The 25816-nt window shown below is 46.5% G+C and overlaps 1 protein-coding gene across 20 annotated transcripts in view; it reads left to right on the top strand.

Moving 5' to 3' along the window:
- The window catches only part of SDK2 (sidekick cell adhesion molecule 2), a 1552195-nt gene that overhangs the window by 1253943 nt on the left and 272436 nt on the right, over positions 1–25816 (top strand). For all 20 annotated transcript variants that reach the window (XM_068263131.1, XM_068263129.1, XM_068263132.1 and 17 more), the window contains one exon: positions 1–18. This exon is cut by the window's left edge and continues 89 nt beyond it. In XM_068263131.1, coding sequence (XP_068119232.1) covers positions 1–18 — 18 coding nt within the window. The remainder of the gene's footprint in view (positions 19–25816) is intronic.

Consider the following 25816-nt stretch of genomic DNA (forward strand, 5'->3'; position numbering starts at 1 on the left):
CGGAGGTGCAGGTGGCCTGTAAGTAGCGCGTATCTCTCTGTGTGTGTGTAACACTGGGCCTGGTGCACCAGCAGCAGGTCTCCTCCACAAATAGCAGCTCCAGTGTGATACGTGCCAGCGGAAGATCCATCATATAGATGCTGGCCCTATAAACAGACCTTAGACTCCCACATGGGGGGGGATCGGGACAGTATGCTGCTTATTATTATTTAGTATTTATTATTAATTAGTAGTTATATACTGTATTGATTATGACTCAAGAGGTGCCCTTTATGGTACATTCATCTGAACGATTGTTCGGTACAGGTACCGTCTGTCAGTGGTGTCAGTCAATGATGAACGAGCATTCTATTGTTCTTTCTGTTAATCCGAATTTCAGAACAAATCTTTTAGCCTGATTGGATTGCTCATCATTTGCCCCTCAGTAGGTGGTCCTGATCAATCGTTTTCAAGCGATCACAATGATCAGATCAGACGGTCAATCGCATTGGAAATTGGATCATTGATGAGTTTCTAAAAGGGAAAATTAACATGAAAAAAAAAAATCAAACGGGCGACAAAGATCCCATGGGTAGAATGGTGGGATCCAGTAGAGGGTGCTACAATCCTAATCTGTCCTTGGTAGCTATCGGTGGGGTGTTTCGGGGAGGGCGTGGCCTGTGCTTTAAGTTGCAATGGCAATTAGGCAGTTGTTTTTTTGGGGGGAAAGGAGGCTGCAGAGTAGATTTGCACTTCAGAATAGGGCAGATAGGCCGAAATACACATCAGTTTCATGGGAAAACAAAGAGAATAAACAGCGTTTACTCCAGGAACGCAATCTGCCTTACAAAGATTTCATCCAACGCTTTTAAACATAGCTAAACTCTTTTCTTTGCTTCGTCTGTCTCAGCTGAAAGGAGGCAACAGTTCTGCAGTCAGTTCTGGGCGTGGCTGCACATAGGCTATGAGTAGACATTTGGCGTGCTAATATACCTGTAACTTTGGACAATCAGACTGACAGAACAATCGCTCTCCCCCTTCATGTCCATGTGACTAAATAGGACATGCTCCAGGGTGGTCGTGCATGAGCAGGCAGCAGTCAGTCCAGGAAGATCTGTTAACTAGTGAAGCAAGTGGTTTCCTTGATTTCTTAAAGTTTGTTTTCTTTATCAAATGTTTCATGCATTATTAGGTCAAATTTATGTTCTGTAAAAGAAGCCTAAACTGGGAATTTAATATGGGCCCAAGAACTAAACCTTGAGGGGCAGTAAGATCAGAGCAGCCCAGCTCTCTATGCTGTCTTTGTTTTTGCTGGAAAATTGCACTTAAGAATTTTGTTGTACAATTTCGGTTGTTACAATGACAATAAAGATTTTCTATTCTATTCTATTTATATATATATATTGCCACCATCCATGCGTCTTGCCTGTGATTGGCCCCCTCTGTCCCTCGTGCATCGTGTGCATGTGATTGGCCCCCTCTGTCCCTCATGCATCTTGCCTGTAATGGGCCCCCTCTGTCCCTCGTGCATCGTGTGTGTGATGGGCCCCCTCTGTCCCCCGTGCATCTTGTGCGTGTGATGGGCCCCCTCTGTCCCTCGTGCATCTTGCCTGTAATGGGCCCCCTCTGTCCCTCGTGCATCGTGTGCGTGTGATGACATCATTGTGCACAGCATATAAGGCAACAACCAAGCTATTCCAGCACTTCTGCTCCAATCTCTACACCAATTGGAGGCCAGGGATCCGGCCACGTCTGGGATATGGGCAAAGCAGTATCATCCACAAGACATAGGGGTCCAGAAGGTGTCGCGGGGACCAGACGCCACTTTCATTGACCCCCTCTCACCTCCGCTTACCAGAAAGACTATCATGGGGTCCAAAGCTACTAACTTGCCTTGGGCGCCATTTGATTGGGTTGGGCGATTGTGCTGAAGGAAAGCAGGGGAGGGGGACACGCAGGTCCTGATGACAGCAAGACGCCACCTGGAAAAAAGATGGATCTGGTCAGGTAAGTGTTTATTTTACAAATACCAGCGCTGCCTCCCCATCTCCCCCATACACTATGCACGCTACTGAGGACTAGGGATGGCCCTGATTAGGAGAATTTACGGAGAAGCATGTGATCAGTTTGATCAGCTAAGAGATTTGTAAGGTTCTGATTTGCTGTGATAACTTCCTGGTTTAACACATGATCAGGACCAGCAAATCAGAGCCCTATAAATCTATCAGCTGATCAAACTGATCACATGCTTCTCCATGAGTTCTCCTAAGCAGGGACATCCCTACTGAGGACCTATCAGAGCTCAGTAAACAAAGCATTTATACTTCCACTCTAAGGCCCAATCTACACGATACGATTCTTTATACGATTCTATTTACGATCCGATTAAATCCGACATGTCCGATCAGGATTCGATTTGATTCAATTCGATTTGCCATTACAAAACAATGGCAAATCGAATTGAATCCCGATCGGGCATGTCGGATTTAATCGGATTGTAAATAGAATCGTAACCGAATCGTATAAAGAATCGTATCGTATAGATTGGGCTTAAGACTTATGAACCATTTTAGTGATATGGTTACGCTGGATTAGGGCCTAGAGGCAGAGACGCTCTCCAGCCTCCCCCCCCCCCTTCCCTCTCAGGCTGAGTACTAGTGAGGATTAAACGAGGTTAGGAGGCTGCGAGTGACACAGGTTTGCGGCGGTGCAGGGGTTACAGAGGAAGCCGGCTGTGTTGGCTGCAGATGAGCTGAGAGTTTTTTCCCCGCCGCCGGGGCCCACTTACAGCGCGGCGTATTCCGGAGATGTTCCGCAGGTGAAAGTTGAGGTCCTTGGAGGGAGATTGGATGCGAGGAATGAAAGCGAAGGGCAGAGGCAGGGGTGACCTGCGTGCAATGCGCTCGCCGTGCTGATCTGCTGCTGACACATAGCAGAGGCGGAGGGGCGACCGCGCTATAAGGAAAGACAATCTCTTCATGGAAGGGAAATGATATTGCTTGAATGCCATTTTGTTGTTTGTTTGCAGCTTGTTTCACAATTTATGAGTGTACAGAATGCTGGTTTCTGTTTTGTTTTTTCGTTGTCCTGCTTTAACAAATAAACATTTACAGGACCACTATCGCGAAAAAAGTAGGCGGTTAAAATCTGACCGATCCAACAGGTTTTGGACTAGTCCATCTCCTCATGGGGGATTCTCAGGGTTTTATTTATTTAAGCATTTCCCGAACTGCAGTTTAACCACTTCGGTACCAGCAGGTGCCCCCTTAAGGAGCAAAGGCTGCTGGTACACTAAAATGCTGCATCCCGACGAATCGCCGCAATAATCCGTTGCTCCCGCCGGTCACGCCGCTCTGTCCCCGCCGCAGGCTGCTCTCTCTGCCATCTCTATGACGGCAGAGCGCTGTGCACCGGTCAGGAGCCGCTTTCATTGGTTCCTGACCCTGTCACTCCATGTAAGTCAATGGGATTGGCTTACAGTAATGACAGGGCCAGGAACCAATGAAAACAGCTCCTGCCCGTCTCACAGTGCCCTGCCGTCATAGAGGCTGCAGGGCAGCACATAGCGGCGGGTAGAGAGCGGCGAGAACGGGCGGGGACGCGCAGTGAATGGGACGTAGAGCTTACATCCAGTCAGAACCGCAGCACCACCTGCCCGACATAGATTTAAACTGCGTCGGTCAGCATTCGGTTAAAGGATATCTGAGGTGAAAATAAACTGATCACGAAAACAATTGTATCTATCCTCCTCCTCCAAAAACTGTTTTTTTTTTGTTTTTTTTAGGTATCCCACAGTTTTATTTTATATCTAGTTTTTAAGTTTTTACTGTTTCATTGTCTCTGCTCAATGACACCTTCATTGCAGTATGCCAGAGCTAAAATCTATGAATTATTGACCCTTTTTATCTCTTTCCTGCCCTCAAAAGCCATTTACTGACGGGAAAGTGTTTTATGGCTGTAATTCCTTATAAGTGAGGATTATGCTATAGTCTGACCCGTCCGACCCGCTCCCGACCTGGACAGAAACTGTCACTTACACACCTGATGTTTAACTCTTTCAGGCAGAGAAAGAAAAAAAAAGAAACAGCCTAGTTATTTGTGTACTTGGCACTGTACATACCCATGTCTATATCATCATGTCACATGTCACCTAAGTTGTCCTTTAAAGAGAAACTCCGACCAAGAATTGAACTTTATCCCAATCAGTAGCTGATACCCACTTTTACATGAAAAATATAATGATTTTCACAAACAGACCATCAGGGGGCGCTGTATGACTGATTTTGTGCTGAAACCCCTCCCACAAGAGGCTCTGGTACCGTATGGTACTCTGGGCAAACTGCCACAATGTAACAATGACACACACAGGAAATGGCTGTTTATAGCTGTCTGTTAAAGCCAGAACAGCTACATAATCTGCCCACAGTAACAATGTCACCATGTAATACATGTCAGAATGTGAATCTGGGAGAGGAAAGATTTTACAATGAGCAAACTCTGACTAAATCATGTATACATAATTATTGTAAAAATTAAGCACCTTTTTATATTAAATTATTTTCACTGGAGTTCCTCTTTAACTGCCAAAACAGTAAGATATCAGCCAGCATCCTTACTCACTGGCACACTATTTTGGCAGTTAGACTTCTGTTAGACAACTGCTGTTCAGGAAATGCTTTTGAAATCAAAGAAAATCCTGGGAATCCTCCATGAGAAGATGGACTAGTCCAAAAACCTGTCGGATCTGTCAGATTTTAACTGCTTACATAATTAGAGGAGGAAACTGCTAGATTAAGGTGTTTTGAGCTCCTGATTTAGGTCTGGTTCAGGTAGGCTTCTGTGGGATGGCTGGCGGCACATTTAGCTGATGCTAAACGCTTTACTGCTACCGAGAACAATGGTGTTTGGCATCGGTTACCGGTATTTCGCCATCGTGTCGTATGTTGAGCCTCTAGTGGGACAAGAAACATTCAAACATAGACGTCTTGGATGCTACATGAGACGAGACAACGGGATCTACCGCGGCTTTCACACAAACGACACGAAAAGCTACAACTCCGATGACTGTATGGGTGGTTAAAAGTATTGAGACACATTTTTATTCAATGTTATGTCAGAGTTTTATCCCACTTTAAGGTGAAAAGGACCAGTATCGCGAAGAATTGTAAAATTTAAAAAGCATGTATTCTGTGGCTTCAAAAAAAAATGTATAAAAAAAAAATCTCCTCATGGGGGATTCTCGGGGTGTTCTTTATTTTCAAAAGAGCTTACTGAACAGCAGTTGCTCTGTCCAACTGCCAAAATAATGTGCAAGAAAGGAAGTAGGCTGGCCGGGTTGTTTTTAAAGCTTTTCCTGTAAAGGATTTACGCAAAGAATGCAGCAAGACCCCCGATAGCCAGCAGAGGCCTGGTGCTGGATGTGTGCTTGCCGGTTGTTGAGCTACTGGCTGCAAATAGCACAGCCCCTCCCCCCGTGTAGCTGTCAGCGGCTTTCCGATGTCCTCTGTGTACGAGTCCAGTCATGTGGATCAATGTGGGTCACATGACATCCGTGGACTCATGTGGGTCACATGACATCCGTGGACTCATGTGGGTCACATGACATCCGTGGACTCATGTGGGTCACATGACATCCGTGGACTCATGTGGGTCACATGACATCCGTGGACTCATGTGGGTAACATGACAGCCGTGGACTCCTGTGGGTCACATGACATCCGTGGACTCCTGTGGGTAACATGACATCCGTGGACCCAAGTGGGTAACATGACAGCCGTGGACTCCTGTGGGTCACATGACATCCGTGGACTCCTGTGGGTAACATGACATCCGTGGACCCAAGTGGGTAACATGACAGCCGTGGACTCATGTGGGTCACATGACATCCGTGGACTCCTGTGGGTCACATGACATCCGTGGACTCCTGTGGGTCACATGACATCCGTGGACCCAAGTGGGTAACATGACAGCCGTGGACTCATGTGGGTCACATGACATCCGTGGACTCCTGTGGGTCACATGACATCCGTGGACTCCTGTGGGTAACATGACATCCGTGGACCCAAGTGGGTAACATGACAGCCGTGGACTCATGTGGGTCACATGACATCCGTGGACTCCTGTGGGTCACATGACATCCGTGGACTCCTGTGGGTAACATGACATCCGTGGACCCAAGTGGGTAACATGACAGCCGTGGACTCATGTGGGTCACATGACATCCGTGGACTCATACACGGACACTGGGATGCCACTGGGAGCTATATGGAAGTTGTTTCTGCTGCTGCAGAGCTCTGCATATTGCTAAAATATAGCCCACGTTATTCCCCTCATAACTGATGCCAGTTAGTTGAGACTTCCAGTTGCCTGAGTTCTGGATAAGGGGTCTTGCTGTATTAAGGAAAAACTGAGACTCCTCCATGAGGAGATGGACTAGTCCAAAATTTGTCAGATATGTACTGCCTATTTTAAGCATCAGCAATAAAGGGGAACAATAATTTATGGTGTATTTTACTCTGGGGGGTAATAGTGCATTTTTCTCTATGCATTTTAACCACTTCACCTCCAAGGGTTTTTACCCTTAAACACCAGAGCAAAAGCGCTTCCATTCATTCGCCTATAACGTTATTACTACTCATCACAACGAAACAATCTATATCTTGTTTTTTTTCGCCAACAATTAGGCTTTCTTTGGGTGGTACTTTTTTCTAAGAAATCCCCAGCATTGTGGACTTTGGCCGACGTTAAATCGGATAGTTCTAGAAACGTTAGTTCTAGAATTGGCCGATTTCTGGTTTTGGCCGTAACATTATATATATATATATATATATATATATATATATATATATATATATATATATATATATATATATATATATATATTTGTTGTATGTAGGTGTCATTTTCCTATTTGGCCACAAGTTGTCCTCGGGCATTGCTTTATTGCTTTCTGTTACTCTAAACCAGGGATGTCAAACAGGTCCTATGAGGGCCGAGGTCCTCACACATTTTTGACACAGCTCAAATGAATTGATGGGTTTATATCAGGAAAGGTGCGGTCTATCAGGCAGAACACATTCCTCTCTTTCTCAGTCCATCCTAAACACTGGCATGGATCTGGCCCTCCAGGCCTGGAGTTCCACACCTGTGCTGTAAACAGTATGTTGCTTTCGCTTTGAATGACACGACATCTCATTGCTCGCCAGCGCTCATTCACATGGGGAGTTGGATTGATGAATGGGAACTGCGTTCATCTCCCCCTCTACTGATCGGCGGCGAGAACAAGCGCTGGAGTGCACGGCAGCAAGGAAGGAGTATCTACGTCCCTGCAAGGTAAAGCAGGGATGTCGATAGCAAGGTAGAGCAGGGATGTAGATATTCGTACCAGGGGGAGGGGAAGTGGTTAAATGTTATGATTTCTCACGATAGTGCTCCTTTAAGGCCAGCAAATCTAACCCGCCAACTAAGTGAAATTATGAGCAGAATCCTACCCAAATCCAAACCCCGTCTTGTAACAGAGAAATCCAGCTGACAGTGTTCAGCAATCCCCTCCGCACCGTGTTGGCTGCTGCTAGCTGAAATTCCCCGACGTAATGGAAATGCTGCATCAGTCACACAAGACACATTCGGATCACAATGGGATCCCTCTTTAAATGCAGAACAACTCGACACGTCTCCAGCTGAGGCCTCTCCGCTACAAACGCATCAAAGCCCCAGACCCAGGCAACAGAAAGTTAGTGATTTGAAGTTTGTTGTTTTACAATTTGTTGGACACAATAAAAAAAAGAAAAAGAATTGAAAGTAATTGAGCGACGACTGTGGGATGAGCTGAGCGAAGGGGAATTCGCTTCACGTTTGTGGGCAGAGAGGGGTTTCTTGTTAGTATCTGCGCAGAGATTACAATAAGACATGAGACATAACGATAGCAATTCAGCATCTCTCAGACCTGTGTAACCACTTCACCACTGAGGGGCGTTTCCCCTTATGGACCAGCACTCCTCCCTTTCATTTGGCAATAACTTTATTACTACCTATCACATCTAAATGATGTATGTATTGTAAATCTTTTGGCACAGATTGAGCTTTCTTTGGGTAGTACTTTTTGCTAAAAATTATTTTACTTTATATGCATTTTAGGCTTTCTTTAGGTAGCAAAAATTGGGTGGCAAAAATTATAACCTCAAAATTCACAGCAGTGCTACATTTTAACGGGAGTAATAGGAAAACATTATAAAAATTCATTATCTCTCAGTTTTCAGCCATTATCGGTTTAAAATAAAATGTGTTACTGTTGATAAAGCCCACACATTTTATTTACCAGTTTGTCCCGGTTATTACAATGTTTAAATTATGTCCCTAGCACAATGTATGGCGACAATATTTCATTTGGTGATAAAGGTGCATTTTTTTCTGTTTTGTGTTTTTCTTTATACTAGAACACAAATAACAAGCCCTATTTAAAAAAAAAATAAACATAATATGCTTATTTTGGCAACTATGGGGAGGGGGTGGTAAGGGGTTAATAAATGGGGGATTTATTTATTTTAATGTATGTAGATGTAATTTTGTTTTGTGGCCACACTTCACACTGATGCTGGTGATCATTCGTTACAGGCACTCTGATCAGCTTTGGGAGCACATGTTCCCATTCCCAGATCAGTGTCCTAGCAAGAGGGGCGACGGGAACACGCATGTGCATGCAGTTGGGGATTGCGATGGTGTATGCATCTCTGCACCCCTGGAGCTAACGTGAAGTCCCAAGGGGCGTAAATATATTATGCGCAATTCAGGAAATGGTTAAACAGGCACTTCACATCCGACAGGCTGGCTTTACAGACTTTTCCGATAAAGGCCTGAGGATGTGGGTAGGACCCACGAAACGTGTTGTCTTTGTGACTATTAACATTTTCTGTTCCTCGTTCTGGGGTAATTATTCTACATTCCTGGGGCTCCCCCCCCTCGTATCTCGGGGCCTCCCTGTGGTATCTGTATCCAACGGTTGTGTTTTTGTTTTACTTTATATGGTGAGCGACCAAAAACAATGTAAAGTAAACTCCTGAATGGAGACAGAATTCTCCACATATGGTGGTTGCAATGACCGCTCTCCATAGTCAATATCCAAGTCCTTTAATCACTACACTACATAGGGCAGCACGGTGGCGTAGTGGTTAGCGCTCTTGCCTTGCAGCGCTGGGTCCCTGGTTCGAATCCCAGCCAGGTCAACATCTGCAAGGAGTTTGTATGTTCTCCCCATGTGTGGGGGTTCCCTCCAGGTACTCCAGTTTCCTCCCACATCCAAAAAACAGATAAGTTAATTGGCTTCCCCCTAAATTTGCCCTAGACTCTGATGATACATGCACTACACGATACATACATAGACATAGGACTCTGGTAGGGACTAGATTGTGAGCCCCTCTGAGGGACAGTTAGTGAGAAGACAATATACTCTGTACAGCGCTGCGTAATATGTCGGCGCTATATAAATACTTAAATAGATAAATAAATATGGAGGCTGCCTTATTTATTTCCTGTTATACAATGCCAGTTGCCTGGCAGCCCTGCTGATCTATTTGGCTGCAGTAGTGTCTGAATCACACCAGAAACAAGCATGCAGCTAATCTTGTCAGATCTGACAATAATGTCAGAAACACCTGATCTGCAGCATGCTTGTTCAGGGGCTATGGCTAACAGTATTAGAGGCAGAGGATCAGCAGGGCTGCCAGGCAACTGGTATTGCTTAACAGGAAATAAATATGGCAGCTTCCATATCCCTCTATCTTCAGGTTCCCTTTAAGTTATCCCCTGAGGAGAGCGACCAATTATAAAACATTAGTTATCAATACAATCTTAGCATCTCCATATCAATACCGCGTAGCCCAGCGCCGTGAGCGCTCACTGTTAATATGAATGCGCCAATTATAACATCAACATTCACAGCAGTGCAGCGACAGAACTGTGCAATGTGACTGATCTGCCTCGATCATACGCACGGCTACAAGTGAACAGAGGCTCAGCTGGAGGCGAGATGAGATTATCGCTGGAAAATAACATTTCTATTAGGCTGGCAGCACCACTTACGGCAAATATAATACAAAATTAAAAAATATACACATTTTATTTCGCTTATTACTTTTCTCTGCATCCTAATAGCTCATTTAATTTCTCCATGCAGATGTACCACAGTTATCAGCTGAAAGTGTAAGCAGGCTGCTAGTGGGAGGGGCTTTTCTGCAGGTATGTGGGAGTGGTCACTAGAAGGCTGTGGCTGAAGTCAAGCCTATAGACCAATAGTTGAAGGGCCCGTTTCCACTAGTGCAGAATCCTAGCGGGGTAATTGCCTATTCCGGCAATATCTAAATTGCATGTTTGTGCATGCATTCAGGGGCGGACCTTGCATGACGCAATTGTCTAATCAACCAATCACATGGCAGTTGCTTCAATGCATTTAGGGGTGTGGTCCTGGTCAAGACAATCTACTGGACTCCAAACTGAATGTCAGAATGGGAAAGAAAGGTGATTTAAAGAAAATCTCTAACAAAAAAAACTCCCATGGGGGGTACTCACCTCTGGTGGGGGAAGTCTCCGGATCCTATTGAGTCTTCCCCCGTCCTCCTCGGTCCCACGGTGGCGGCGAAAATCCTCCCGGAGCGGCGGCGATGTAAATATTTACCTCCCGGGCTACAGCGCAGGCGCAATATCCGCTCTCTGCACGGAATAGCCGATCTCCATCTCCACCGAAAGTCTCCTGCACCTGTGCAGTAGAGCGGGCCCGACAGAGATCGTCTATTTTAGTCTATCTCCGTGGGAAGAGCCGCAACAGCGCCCCCGCTGGAGCCAGAAAAGGTAAATATTGCACAGCGCGACAAATTGTCAACTGTGCGTTCCATGGGCTGCAGCGAGACCGCCGTGGGACACAGGAGGACGGGGGAAGCCTCGATGGGGTCCAGAGGCCTCCACCTACTGAGGTGAGTACCCCCCAGGTGAACTTTTTTTCAGTACAGGTTTTCTTTAAGCAATTTTGAGCGTGGCATGGTTGTTGGTGCCAGACAGGCCGGTCTGAGTATTTCACAATCTGCTCACTTACTGGGATTTTCACGCACAACCATTTCTAGCGTTTACAAAGAATGGTGTGAAAAGGGAAAAACATCCAGTATGCAGCAGTCCTGTGGGTGAAAATGTCTTGTTGATGCTGGAGGTCAGAGGAGAATGGGCCGACTGATTCAAGCTGATAGAAGAGCAACGTTGACTGAAATAACCACTCGTTACAACCGAGGTATGCAGCAAAGCATTTGTGAAGCCACAACACGCACAACCTTGAGGCGGATGAGCTACAACAGCAGAAGACCCCACCCGGTACCACTCATCTCCACTACAAATAGGAAGAAGAGGCTACAATTTGCAGGAGCTCACCAAAATTGGACAGTTGAAGACTGGAAAAATGTTGCCTGATCTGATGAGTCTCGATGGAGTCAGAATTTGGAGTAAACAGAATGAGAACATGGATCCATCATGCCTTGTTACCACTGTGCAGGCTGGTGGTGGTGGTGTAATGGTGTGGGGGATGTTTTATTGGCACACTTTAGGCCCCTTGGTGCTAATTGGGCATCGTGTAAATGCCACAGGCTAACTGAGCATTGTTTCTGACCATGCCCATCCCTTCATGACCACCATGTACCCATCCTCTGATGGCTACTTCCAGCAGGATAATGCACCATGGCACAAAGCTCCAATCATTTCATATTGGTTTCTTGAACATGACAATGATGTCACTGTACTAAAATGGCCCCCACAGTCACCAGATCTCCACCCAATAGAGCATCTTTGGGATGTGATGGAACGGGAGCTTCATGCCCTGGATGTGCATCCCACAAATCTCCATCAACTGCAAGATGCTATCCTATCAATATGGGCCAACATCTCTAAAGAATGCTTTCAGCACCTTGTTCAATCAATGCCACGTAGTAGTTCTGAAGGCGAAAGGGGGTCAAACACCGTATTAGTATGGTGTTCCTAATAATCCTTTAGGTGAGTGTGTGTGTATATACATATATAATGTACATTGCCAATTGTCAGGTACTTTGCGATCATTCCAAATCAAGGGGGGGAGGGGGACGAGTCGTATCCTCCATGTTTGTTTCAGGCAGCAGAAAATTGTACAGTTTCACTAGTAAGAAAAATATGGAGGTGACCATTGTTAATGATGCACTTTTTCTATAGAGGCGTGGCTTGGCTTTCAGGGGCGGTTACACACCCAGAGAGGGGAAATATGGGAGGGGTGCGGTCAGATGCAACATTCGCACGGTGCGTGCAATGATTAGTATTTCAGAACGCAAACTCCCCTCTTATATGGGTTTATGTTCCCTCTGCCGTAAATATGTCGAGAGAAAGAGTCATTTTTTATATCTTTGAATAGACGGGAGGATGACAAGGTGGGCACCCATAGTGATGACATCATAACGCCTCATGTCACACGCTATAATGTCACTACCGCTCATCGCGCTATTTTCAAGCCACCTTTACCCTTTAATAAAAACATCCTGAAAGTGGCAGCAAGCGTGACGGCTTGGAGAGCTGCTGCTGTAATATCGCCGCGCGGCCCTAAGTGATCAGATTACCGGTGACACTCGTGGATCTGCCACGCTCACACAATGACACATTACATATCTGAAAGCTCTCCGTCTGTCCCTTGAACAAGTCACCGCGTCTGTGCGCCGCGCGTCTATATGATGAAGACGTAATGACAATCTCAGGAATTTTATTAGACGTTTGCAGGCGGTAATGGAGAGAGAGTGAATCTACAGTAATTCTGCCGCCTCCGGAAATGGTGGAACATGACAATCGCAAGCGTTGGGAGCGGGTCGATGGCGGCGCAGGTGACAGCGGGGTATTATGTGGAAATGAATGTATCCTCGTCCTTTCATTTGGAGTGGACGGCCGCTCTCGCGCTCCTCCGGATTACACAGCTATTGGGAACACCAGGAGACGCTAGATGAGTCCATTAAGATGCAGGCGGCTCTGCGCGCCTGGCAGAGGCTCAGTGTGAGGCCTGTGCTCTGGTTACTCTCATCTCTAGGCCGCCGACAGAGCCTGACTATTGTCTCCTAGGATCCGGAGTGTTGTGCTGACGACGCCACAATCTTATCAGCGTCTGTGCTTTACGCAGCTGCGCCCCTCAGGAAGCCGGCATCACCGCCTGGTAGGGGGAGAGCAGCATCAATTAATAGGTGGAGGAAATAAAGTGCAGCATCAGCCATGTGCTGCTGACACAGGTGAAGAACGTCTCAATGTCAGGCTGGCGCAAAACAGGACTGATCTATCTGTATGTGGCCCTGTGATGTCAGAGCGCAGAATATACCGGCGGGTCTCTATTCAGGAGTTCCTCGGGGGGCTCATTTCAGTAACATTTCAAGCTTGTGTTTTGTTTTTTTACAATGAAGTGAAGTAAAAATAAACTGATGAGATGGAACAATTGTAATTATCCTCCTACTCCTAAAAAAATGACTTTTTTTTAGATATACCATGATTTTATTTTATATTTAAACATTTACAAAGTAGAATGAAGTTTTGTCCTGGTGTAGGCAAACATCATTTTAAAGAGAACCAGAGATGAAGCACCCTCATGTATTTTACCTTATACATCAGTGGGAACATGACAGTAAACACCTAATCTGCTCTTTGTTTCATTGTTCTCTGTTTAATCTGACTGTTATCACCTCTGATAAGAATCCCCGACTGAGCACTCACTCTAGCTTTGCTACAGAATGATTATAGCTGAGTCTGTCTTCTCTGGTGTCTTTTCAAGCCCAAGCCTGCCCCCTGCTGGCTCTGCTCAGGGGTCATTATAGTCATTATAGCAAAGCCAGACTCAATGCTCAGTCCAGGATTCTTATCTCAGCTGATAACAGACACTTTTAGCAGTGAGGATGAAACAGAGAGCAGGGTAGGTGTTTTCTCTAATGTTCTTACTGATATATATGGTAAAATACACAAGGGTGCTTCATCTCTGGTTCACTTTAAGGCCAGGGCTAGTCAGGAAAAAAGTCCTTCCCAAATCCAGAGGGCAGTCAGATAAATCTCTAGATCAACTTTCCAGGGAATTACCTAATAACACTTTGAGAGGAACCATAACAACATATTTATGATGCAATAAATTATTCTAGATAGCCACTTTTACATGAAATATCCTGGTTTAAGCATCAGAAATGCTTCCTATAGCTATATATTGCTTTATATTGCTATGTAGCCCCACCCTCCCATTGAGGCTTAGCCTAGGCTATTTATTATGCGCCCCCAGTATCCTGGGAGACTAGAGTTCTCTTCTACTGGCTTTAGAACTCTCAGTAAACAAACATTCCGCAGAGATTACCTGACAGGACTCAAGATGTTGCCGCTTGTGATATATTTTTTGAGAGTAAATCCGGGTGAGGAAAAATTTTACAATGTGAAAACACTGACTAAATAATTCATAAGTGAATATTGAAGAAAAAAAAAAAAAAGAGAAAGAGCAGTTTTATTCATTGTTATTTTGACTACAGTAACTCTTCAAATGCATTCTGAATAAAGTGTATTATGATCTGCAATGCACAAAGTGTGGCTTTGCATGTAAACCATTTTTGCATAGTACATTATGTAATTACCTATCGTAGCTTTTTGCTGAGTTTGCATTGCTGACTTCCTGTGAGTGTCAGATGCAGCTTTCCTAATCTGAACAGTACTAGGTGAGCTGCCCAAACTCCTCCCCTTTTCCAGCCACCACTTACAGTAGGCAGTTAGGTAAGAACTAAGAAGGAGCTTCAGGCAGTATTTTCCTGTGAATACAGAGCTGACCCCACCCACAAGAGGGAGCAGAAGGTGGGGTCAGGTGACTGAAAATACTCCCACACTACTGCCAACTCTATATTTATTGCACAGATCTCTGGTTCATGTGACTGATTTTTCCAAAGGGAATTTGTCAGGAAACGGCTGCATCAAATATGAAAGTGGTGTAACAGCGTACCCTTACATCATTAGGGGTTGAAAAAAAGTAATTTGTCCATCAAGTTCAACCACAGGGAAAAAACAAACAAACACTGTCCTGGGGTAGGCAAATATCATTTAAAGGCCAGGGCTAGTCAGGGAAAAAGCCCTTCCCGACTCCAGATGGCAATCAGATAAATCTCTGGATCAACTCTCCTCAGAATGACCTAGTAATTATAGCCGTGGATGCCCTTCAATGCAAGGAAAGCATCCAAGCCCTCTTTAAATAGTGTTTGCCATAACTACCTCCTGAGGTAAGATGTTCCAGATTTTAACCACTGTCACTGTGAAGGACACCTTTCTAAATAGATGGCAAAAACTTTCCCTCCACTTACAGATCATGTCCTCTTGTCCATTGTACAACCCTAGGGACAAAAATCTCACCTGCCAAGCTCCTGTATGGCCCTCTGATGTATCCTTCTATATTAATCAGGTCACCACTGAGTTGTCTTTTTTCCCCAAGCTTAACAAGCCCAGTTTTTACAACCTTTCTTGGTAATCAAGACCTCCTTTCCCTCTATGAATTTAGTTGCTCGTCTCTGTACCCGTTCTAGAAGTCCAGTGTGGTTTATCAATAGTGTAGTGCCCAAAACTGTATCCCATCCTCCATAAAGTGATTTCTACAGAGGGAGTAGTATATTAGTATCTCGAACTTCCATGTTATGCATCCCTGAATTTTATGCTTTAGCTACAGCTGCTTGGCATCGTATACCATTACTTGTTATCAACCAGTATTCCCAAGTCCTTCTCCAAGTCTGATGTTCCTAGCTGCATGCCCTTTATTTTATATGGTGCGTTACCATTTGTTTGTCCAAGATGCATGACCTTACATTTATCACGTTTCTCTGTAAATATGCCCTAGCATGAGTTTTCAGGGTTTTTGAGGATGCTCAGATTATAAGCCCTACTCCACAAATAAGCCCTAGTTACTGTATCTAAATATTATCCAGGCAGCAGCGTATACATGTAAAAAAGTAAAATCAATTAGCAGTAAAATAAGCATCTTGACCAACTGCAGGACAGCCTGATACAACAGCTGCACCAAGACTGCTAGAGAGTTGTTAAAAAAACGAGTTGTTAATTACTTCTGCAAAGGAAATATGGACCTCTGGATATTCAGTCTGCTGCCATTTTTGATTGTTTGATTTTAGTTTTTTCTAGCACAAGGAGACCTAACCCTGCTATGCTTTATTACAGTATAATTGTAAATCATTCTATCTCAGTCCAGCCAGTCAAATAGAGCGACCCATCTAATATTTCTATTTCATAGTTCATTTTATTTACAGCTGTTTTGGATTTTATTTCTCTCCACCCCAGAGGCGTAAAACAGGCCCACATGAAAGTTATTGCTGTACTTGTTTGTTTTTCTTTTTAAATCGTAAAAAAAAAAAAAATTCTGGAGCGGAATAATGTCTCTCAAGCCTAGTTAGACAATAAAATATTCCTTGCAGGAAGAGCCAGGCCTAAGCTCTAATAGACCCGAGACATGGCGTGAGTTCGAAAATTAGATTGTCTCCATTTTTACGACCCTTCAAGTGGGAACGGTGCTGCGCATTGATAAAAAGATAAAGTGCAGTAAATCCAACCAACTGATAGTTGGCATAAATGTCTTTGTTGGCGAAACAGCTATAAAGCAATTGCCATGGATATTGGCCGCATCGTAAAAAGTTTGGCTGGTAGGCGCCGGCCTGTGTTGCCCCATGGGCCAGCCCGGGCCGGTTTAGAGGGAGATTAGGGCTGCGGGGAGCCGTAGATAACAGCAGAAATGAATACACAAGCCTCTCGGAGTATTTCAGCGCCAAGGTTCAGTCTCCTCTCCTCCAGAGGGCAATTCTGCCGCAAACAGATTCACCGCTATGTTCTTCCAATAAGAATCGCGTAACAGACAATATTTTTCTACTTGACCCGGTGAGAAATGAGGCCGGTGAGATGTGCGTTGGACGGGGCCGAGCCGCAAGGTTATTTCTCACACTGGCTTGTTAGATGTTTCTTTATCGCCACTCGCAACACAAAAATAGATATGAATACACATGAAGCGGCTCAGCAGAGAGAGAGAGAGGTGGTTTCTACGATGATGCTCAAACTGTCCTGAGAAGAATTGTGACTGGCCTTGGAGGAGGCAGGAGGGGTGTGTGCATGAAAAAGGGCCACGAGGAAAAATGGGTGCCAGTTGTCGTTAATACAATTATTGTTAATATCTACCGATATTCTTTGTTTTAAAGTGTAAATGGTGTAAGTTATTGTAATGAAATATCGGAATGTATTATATTTTACTACAATTTAACCTAACCCTACTCTCCCACAGAACCCTCCCTTCCTGACACCTAACCCTAAACCCCCCTTCCTGACGCCTAACCCTAAACCCCCCTTCCTGATGCCTAACCCTAAACCCCCCTTCCTGATGCATAACCCTAACCCCCCCTTCCTGATGCCTAACCCTAAACCCCCCTTCCTGATGCATAACCCTAAACCCCCCTTCCTGATGCCTAACCCTAAACTCCCCTTCCTGATGCCTAACCCTAAACCCCCCTTCCTGATGCATAACCCTAACCCCCCCTTCCTGATGCCTAACCCTAAACCCCCCTTCCTGATGCATAACCCTAACCCCCCCTTCCTGATGCCTAACCCTAAACCCCCCTTCCTGACGCCAAACCCTAAACCCCCCTTCCTGACGCCTAACCCCCCCTTCCTGACGCCTAACCCTAAAACCCCTTTCCTGATGCCTAACCCTAAACCCCCCTTCCTGATGCCTAACCCTAAAAAAAACCCCTTCCTGACGCCTAACCCTAAACCCCCCTTCCTGATGCCTAACCCTAAAAAACCCTTTCCTGACGCCTAACCCTAAACCCCCCTTCCTGACGCCTAACCCTAAACCCCCCTTCCTGATGCCTAACCCTAAAAAACCCTTTCCTGACGCCTAACCCTAAACCCCCCTTCCTGACGCCTAACCCTAAACCCCCCTTCCTGACGCCTAACCCTAAACCCCCCTTCCTAATGCCTAACCCTAATCCCCCCCGTTCCTGACGCCTAACCCTAAACCGCCCTTCCTGACGCCTAACCCTAAACCCCCCTTCCTAATGCCAAACCTGTTATAATTTAAATATTATAAGTAGGCCTCAGGTACAGTGGGTTGCAAAAGTATTCGGCCCCCTTGAAGTTTTCCACATTTTGTCACATTACTGCCACAAACATGAATCAATTTTATTGGAATTCCACATGAAAGACCAACACAAAGTGGTGTACACGTGAGAAGTGGAACGAAAATCATACATGATTCCAAACATTTTTTACAAATAAGTAACTGCAAAGTGGGGTGTGCATAATTATTCGGCCCCCTTTGGTCTGAGTGCAGTCAGTTGCCTATAGACATTGCCTGATGAGTGCTAATGACTAAATAGAGTGCACCTGTGTGGAATCTAATATCAGTACAAATACAGCTGCTCTGTGATGGCCTCAGAGGTTGTCTAAGAGAATATTGGGAGCAACAACACCATGAAGTCCAAAGAACACACCAGACAGGTCAGGGATACAGTTATTGAGAAATTTAAAGCAGGCTTAGGCTGCAAAAAGATTTCCAAAGCCTTGAACATCCCACGGAGCACTGTTCAAGCGATCATTCAGAAATGGAAGGAGTATGGCACAACTGTAAACCTACCAAGACATGGCCATCCACCTAAACTCACAGGCCGAACAAGGAGAGCGCTGATCAGAAATGCAGTCAAGAGGCCCATGGTGACTCAGGACGAGCTGCAGAGATCTACAGCTCAGGTGGGGGAATCTGTCCATAGGACAACTATTAGTCGTGCACTGCACAAAGTTGGCCTTTATGGAAGAGTGGCAAGAAGAAAGCCATTGTTAACAGAAAGCATAAGAAGTCCCGTTTGCAGTTTGCCACAAGCCATGTGGGGGACACAGCAAACATGTGGAAGAAGGTGCTCTGGTCAGATGAGACCAAAATGGAAAACGCTATGTGTGGCGGAAAACTAACACTGCACATCACTCAGAACACACCATCCCCACTGTCAAATATGGTGGTGGCAGCATCATGCTCTGGGGTGCATCTCTTCAGCAGGGACAGGGAAGCTGGTCAGAGTTGATGGGAAGATGGATGGAGCCAAATACAGGGCAATCTTGGAAGGAAACCTCTTGGAGACTGCAAAAGACTTGAGACTGGGGCGGAGGTTCACCTTCCAGCAGGACAATGACCCTAAACATAAAGCCAGGGCAACAATGGAATGGTTTAAAACAAAACATATCTGTGTTAGAATGGCCCAGTCAAAGTCCAGATCTAAATCCAATCGAGAATCTGTGGCAAGATCTGAAAACTGCTGTTCACAAACGTTGTCCATCTAATCTGACTGAGCTGGAGCTGTTTTGCAAAGAAGAATGGGCAAGGATTTCAGTCTCTAGATGTGCAAAGCTGGTAGAGACATACCCTAAAAGACTGGCAGCTGTAATTGCAGCAAAAGGTGGTTCTACACAGTATTGACTCAGGGGGACGAATAATTACGCACACACCACTTTGCAGTTATTGATTTGTAAAAAATGTTTGGAATCATGTATGATTTTCGTTCCACTTCTCATGTGTACACCACTTTGTGTTGGTCTTTCACGTGGAATTCCAATAAAATTGATTCATGTAATGATGATTCCCTAGCTTAAAGGATACCCGAAGTGACATGTGACGTGATGAGATAGACATGTGTATGTACAGTGCCAAGCACACAAATAACTAGGCTGTGTTCCTTTTTTCTTTCTCTGCCTAAAAGAGTTATATATCAGGTATGTAGGTGGCTGACTCAGTCCTGACTCAGACAGGAAGTGACTACAGTGTGACCCTCACTGATAAGAAATTCCAACTATAAAAGACTTTCCTAGCAGAAAATGGCTTCTGAGAGCAGGAGAGAGATAAAAAGGGTCAATAGTTCATTGATTTTTAGCTCTGGCATACTTCAATGAATGTGTCATTGTGCAAAAACAAAACATTTAAAACTTAAAAAAGTAGATTTAAAAATAAAACTGTGGAATATCTTAAAAGGTCATTTTTAGGAGAAGGAAGATAGATACAATCGTTTATTTCATTAGTTTATTTTCACCTCGGGTGTCCTTTAAGCCTTAAAACTCATAGCTGCCTACAGGTTGAAACAAGGAAGTATTTTATTTGTAGTAATAATAATGACAAAAATATTGTGCGTAGCCAGAAGAAACATGACATGTATGTATGTATGTATGTATGCATGGCAACATCACACGGATCTCTGAGTCCTTTATCAGGCTGGCAGATGATCAGCAGGGATGGTTTATGTGCAGAGAGCTCATTTCTATCGCTCCGGAGTCCTGTAGCATGCTTCTGCTTTACCACAATGCAGCTGATACACGGTATTATGAGGGTTCCTTTAGGGCAGGCATACGCTGTTTTTTTTTTTTTATTAAAATTAAAAACTAGGACCTATCTCAATCAATTTTGACTGAAAGAGGAACATTTTGATTGGTTGAAGGCCCCATGGAATACAGGAAGGAGTTGATGGCTGTACAATGTGGGGCTACTGACTAAGAGGTAGCAGAAGCACAATTCCAACCAGTTATCATTTGGGTTTCCTCTGAAATCTGATGAAAATTGATAGACGCCAGGGCCGTTTCTAGGCATAGGCAGATGCATGGGATGCCTACTCTAGTAGGAGCCACTACAGAGCTAGTCATGGAATTCTTATAGCCAACTGCCAGTTCCTCCAAGAAAGGGATGGATGGTCATTTTAACAACTAAATGGGCACTGCTGTGTTGATTGTTGCATTATTCCAACCTGCAAAGACCCAGGCTATAACGTAACAGTATAATGTTTATAAATTGGATACACTCCCCTAACAGCTGGTGTTGGAAGGTTATTTTTTTTCTATGGGTTCAGCGACTTTGTGAAATGTATATGGCCTGGTAATCATTTGTGTGTCCCATACAAACTTATTTTGAGATACATTATTTCTATGTAAACTATCAATTTTTTCTTATTGGTGTCCACAAAACTAATAGATGTCATTTATCATCTTCCTGTTAAAGGGACCACACCAGCGAAAAAAACTAAGCAGTTAAAATCTGACAGAACCAACAGGTTTTGGACTAGTCCATCCTCCTCACAGGGGATTCTCAGGGCATTATTTATCTTCATAAGCATTTCCTGAATCGAGATGGCCCAGCCTTGGAGAACTCAAGGAGAAGCACATGATCAGTTTGATCAGCTGATAGATTTGTAAGCCTCTGATTTGCTGAGATGACTTCCTGGTTTAACACATGACCAGCAAATCAGAGGCTTACAAATCTATCAGCTGATCAAACTGATCATGTGCTTCTCCATGAGTTCTCCAAGGCTGGTCCATCTTTAGTCCTAAACAATAGTTGCTAAGTATAACTGTCGTTAGGGAGGCTGGCTGGTATCTAAGTATTTTGTCATTTAGACATCGCAACTGCCGTTCAGGACATGTTCTTGAAAACAAAACCCTCAGAATCCCCCCATGAGGGTGTTTTGTCAGATTTTAACTGCTTACTTTTTTCGCTAGAATGGCCCTTCAAATAAATTAGGGTAGTGAGATGCCTGGGACACCAAAATGGTCAGAGACGACCGTGATTAGCACAAGCTAGTAAAATGACCCTTACTCTGCAATGGATTTGAAAACAGAAAATTGCTGCATTGAGTATTCATTGCCTTGTGAGCTCCTCCATAGAGATCCATTTGGGAAGCAGTTCCTGGTGTTTGCTGTGACACGTGGCCATGTAGCGCACGGTCTCTCTGTTATTAACCAGAACGGCGTATTCCATTAACTGTCTGACGCCTGAGCCGGCAGTTGCGGCGTTTCTGCCTGAATTATCTGGAGAATAAGGTAGTGAAGCAAGATGCACATTTAGTTAAATAAAAATTCAAATGGATTACGGAAAAAAAATGCAAGCACATGAAAAGGAATCCATTGGATACACGCGTTGCGTTTTAATAGAGGCAGCACGCGGCTCGCTTTGACAGCGGGTCAGCTAGAGGGAAGCAATACCCTGCCGGTTAGAATGCAGCGCCTTGTTACTGTTTCCAGCCACAACCGCCGCCGCGTAAGAAGACGGTGGGAATTAGCTACCTGCTCAACCCACCTGCTGGTTACCTGGCATCAAACGCTTTCACGCCTTTCCATCCCACATCCCGCCATGTTCCAAAGCACAGCCTCTAATTAATGCTCCATTACCCAGGATGCTTTGCGGCCAACAGCGGCGCCCGGCTGTCAAAGGAGAAGAAAAAATAGTACACATGAAAAGGCGGTAAACTGGAAGATAATGTAACTGTCAAATCTTGACAAGTTTTTTTTATTTTTTTTTCTAAATAAAAGCTGGAGAGATGTGTCTTCCCAAGAGCCGTATTCCTAGAATAGGATTCAAAATACTGGTTTAAAAGTTTACTTTTTATTTTTATTTTTTTCCCCTCCTTTGTGCTCTTTTGTGAGTTCAGCCAGCGGAGTATTTTCCTATCCAGCTGCTGTCTCTGTACTAAGGAGAAAAACTTCCCCGCGGTAGTCTGTCTTCCAACGCTTCTATGTAGGGTTCAGTGAACTCTAGCAGAAACAGCCACGCCCACCTCATGCTGAGGCCACACCCACCTCGTGCCAAAGCCACACCCAGACTGGCATAAAATAAATAATTATCAGTTGTGTAAATATTGACCAGGGAGTTGAGACTGGTGTACTAGATTATTGTGCCTGTGTAGTATTTATGCCAAGAAATGGTAGCTCTGCCACGCTTAATGTATTTTTTACAGACTCCTATATATACCAGGAAACAAAGCAAGATTAGCTGTATTCCAAATGGAAAGAGCAGCTTTAACTGGAGTAACGAGATGCGTAGAACAGCGGCTGAATAAAAGTTTTCACAAACAATTAGGAGGCTATTACATACCCAGTGTGCTAAAATAATGCTATGCATCGTAAATATGGCATGTTCCCCCATATGTGCTGGAGGTCTGTTCCACGAGGCGTATACCTGCTCTGCGACCGCCTAATGCCGATGGGCTGCCACAGAGTGGCTCCCCCAGGACCGCCTAACGCCGATGGGCTGTCGCTGAGTGGCTCCCCCAGGGCCACCTAACGCAGATGGGCTGCCACAGAGTGGCTCGCCCAGGACCGCCTAACGCCGATGGGCTGTCGCTGAGTGGCTCCCCCAGGGCCACGTAACGCAGATGGGCTGCCACAGAGTGGCTCCCCCAGGACCGCCTAACGCCGATGGGCTGCCACAGAGTGGCTCCCCCAGGACCGCCTAACGCCGATGGGCTGTCGCTGAGTGGCTCCCCCAGGGCCACCTAACGCAGATGGGCTGCCACAGAGTGGCTCGCCCAGGACCGCCTAACGCCGATGGGCTGTCGCTGAGTGGCTCCCCCAGGGCCACCTAACGCAGATGGGCTGCCACAGAGTGGCTCGCCCAGGACCGCCTAACGCCGATGGGCTGTCGCTGAGTGGCTCCCCCAGGGCCACGTAACGCAGATGGGCTGCCACAGAGTGGCTCCCCCAGGACCGCCTAACGCCGATGGGCTGTCGCTGAGTGGCTCCGCCAGGACCGCCTAACGCCGATGGGCTGTCGCTGAGTGGCTCCCCCAGGGCCACCTAACGCAGATGGGCTGCCACAGAGTGGCTCCGCCAGGACCGCCTAACGCCGATGGGCTGTCGCTGAGTGGCTCCCCCAGGGCCACCTAACGCAGATGGGCTGCCACAGAGTGGCTCCGCCAGGACCGCCTAACGCCGATGGGATGTCGCTGAGTGGCTCCCCCAGGGCCACCTAACGCAGATGGGCTGCCACAGAGTGGCTCCGCCAGGACCGCCTAACGCCGATGGGATGTCGCTGAGTGGCTCCCCCAGGGCCACCTAACGCCGATGGGCTGCCACAGAGTGGCTCCGCCAGGACCGCCTAACGCCGATGGGATGTCGCTGAGTGGCTCCCCCAGGGCCACCTAACGCAGATGGGCTGCCACAGAGTGGCTCCGCCAGGACCGCCTAACGCCGATGGGATGTCGCTGAGTGGCTCCCCCAGGGCCACCTAACGCAGATGGGCTGCCACAGAGTGGCTCCGCCAGGACCGCCTAACGCCGATGGGATGTCGCTGAGTGGCTCCCCCAGGGCCACCTAACGCCGATGGGCTGCCACAGAGTGGCTCCGCCAGGACCGCCTAACGCCGATGGGATGTCGCTGAGTGGCTCCCCCAGGGCCACCTAACGCAGATGGGCTGCCACAGAGTGGCTCCGCCAGGACCGCCTAACGCCGATGGGATGTCGCTGAGTGGCTCCCCCAGGGCCACCTAACGCAGATGGGCTGCCACAGAGTGGCTCCGCCAGGACCGCCTAACGCCGATGGGATGTCGCTGAGTGGCTCCCCCAGGGCCACCTAACGCAGATGGGCTGCCACAGAGTGGCTCCGCCAGGACCGCCTAACGCCGATGGGATGTCGCTGAGTGGCTCCCCCAGGGCCACCTAACGCAGATGGGCTGCCACAGAGTGGCTCGCCCAGGACCGCCTAACGCCGATGGGCTGTCGCTGAGTGGCTCCCCCAGGGCCACCTAACGCAGATGGGCTGCCACAGAGTGGCTCCGCCAGGACCGCCTAATGCCGATGGGCCAGCGCAGAGTGGCTCCCCCAGGGCCACCTAACGCCGATGGGCTGCCACAGAGTGGCTCCCCCAGGACCGCCTAACGCCGATGGGCTGTCGCTGAGTGGCTCCCCCAGGGCCACCTAACGCAGATGGGCTGCCACAGAGTGGCTCCGCCAGGACCGCCTAACGCCGATGGGATGTCGCTGAGTGGCTCCCCCAGGGCCACCTAACGCAGATGGGCTGCCACAGAGTGGCTCCGCCAGGACCGCCTAACGCCGATGGGCTGTCGCTGAGTGGCTCCCCCAGGGCCACCTAACGCAGATGGGCTGCCACAGAGTGGCTCCCCCAGGACCGCCTAACGCCGATGGGCCAGCGCAGAGTGGCTCCCCCAGGACCGCCTAACACCGATTGACGTCAGGTCCTGGAGGCGGGAATTAGCAGGGAATGCGTGCGCACCGAGTGACACAGCATGGTTTCGTGATCAGCCTGCCAGCCGCGATTGGAGCTGGCAGGCTGTTAAAAAAAAAAGACTATTTTCATTTGTACAGCGCTGTAATCTAGGCGATAGCTTTGTTACTTAGCTGTCCCCTGGAGTGGCTCACAATCTAATCCCTCTCATAGGCTGATGCCTATGAGAGGTGAACGCAGTGATTGGATCTCGGGGGGAGGGACGCAGGGAGGGAAGAAAAAAATAGCCTTTTTTAGAAAAAATAATAAATTGATTAAAAAAAAAACAAAATTGACATGGCAGCAGCAATCAGATACCACAAACGGAAAGCTCTATTGGTGGGAAGAAAAGGTGGTGAGAGTTAAAACTGTTAAAGATGCGCAGTGCTGAATTGTAAAAATTTGACTGGTCACTAGGGGGGGGGGGGGGGGGGTAAGCCTGTTGTCTTCAAGAGGATACCTACAATACAATAGCCTTTTGCCCTACAATACAATCTCTGGCCAGGCCTCATGATAAATACAGAAAACAGACAGACCCCTACAGTACAGCTGTCTCTGACCCGCAATGTGTCATCAGATCGCATTCTGTGACTCTGCTGGGAATCTGCTGGCTGTATGTGTGTTCCAGCCGGGACGCTGGCACTGATAGGTCAATTTACAGTCTCCATTTAGTTGGAGAACTAACCTACTCAATCTGCTCATTGTATTCAAAACCTGTTGGCCCTCATATTACATGGAGGTGGAAAAACTGGCCGATCCTTGGCCAATCAAAATT

This window comes from Hyperolius riggenbachi, chromosome 12 (genome assembly GCF_040937935.1).
Source record: "Hyperolius riggenbachi isolate aHypRig1 chromosome 12, aHypRig1.pri, whole genome shotgun sequence".
NCBI lineage: Eukaryota > Metazoa > Chordata > Amphibia > Anura > Hyperoliidae > Hyperolius > Hyperolius riggenbachi.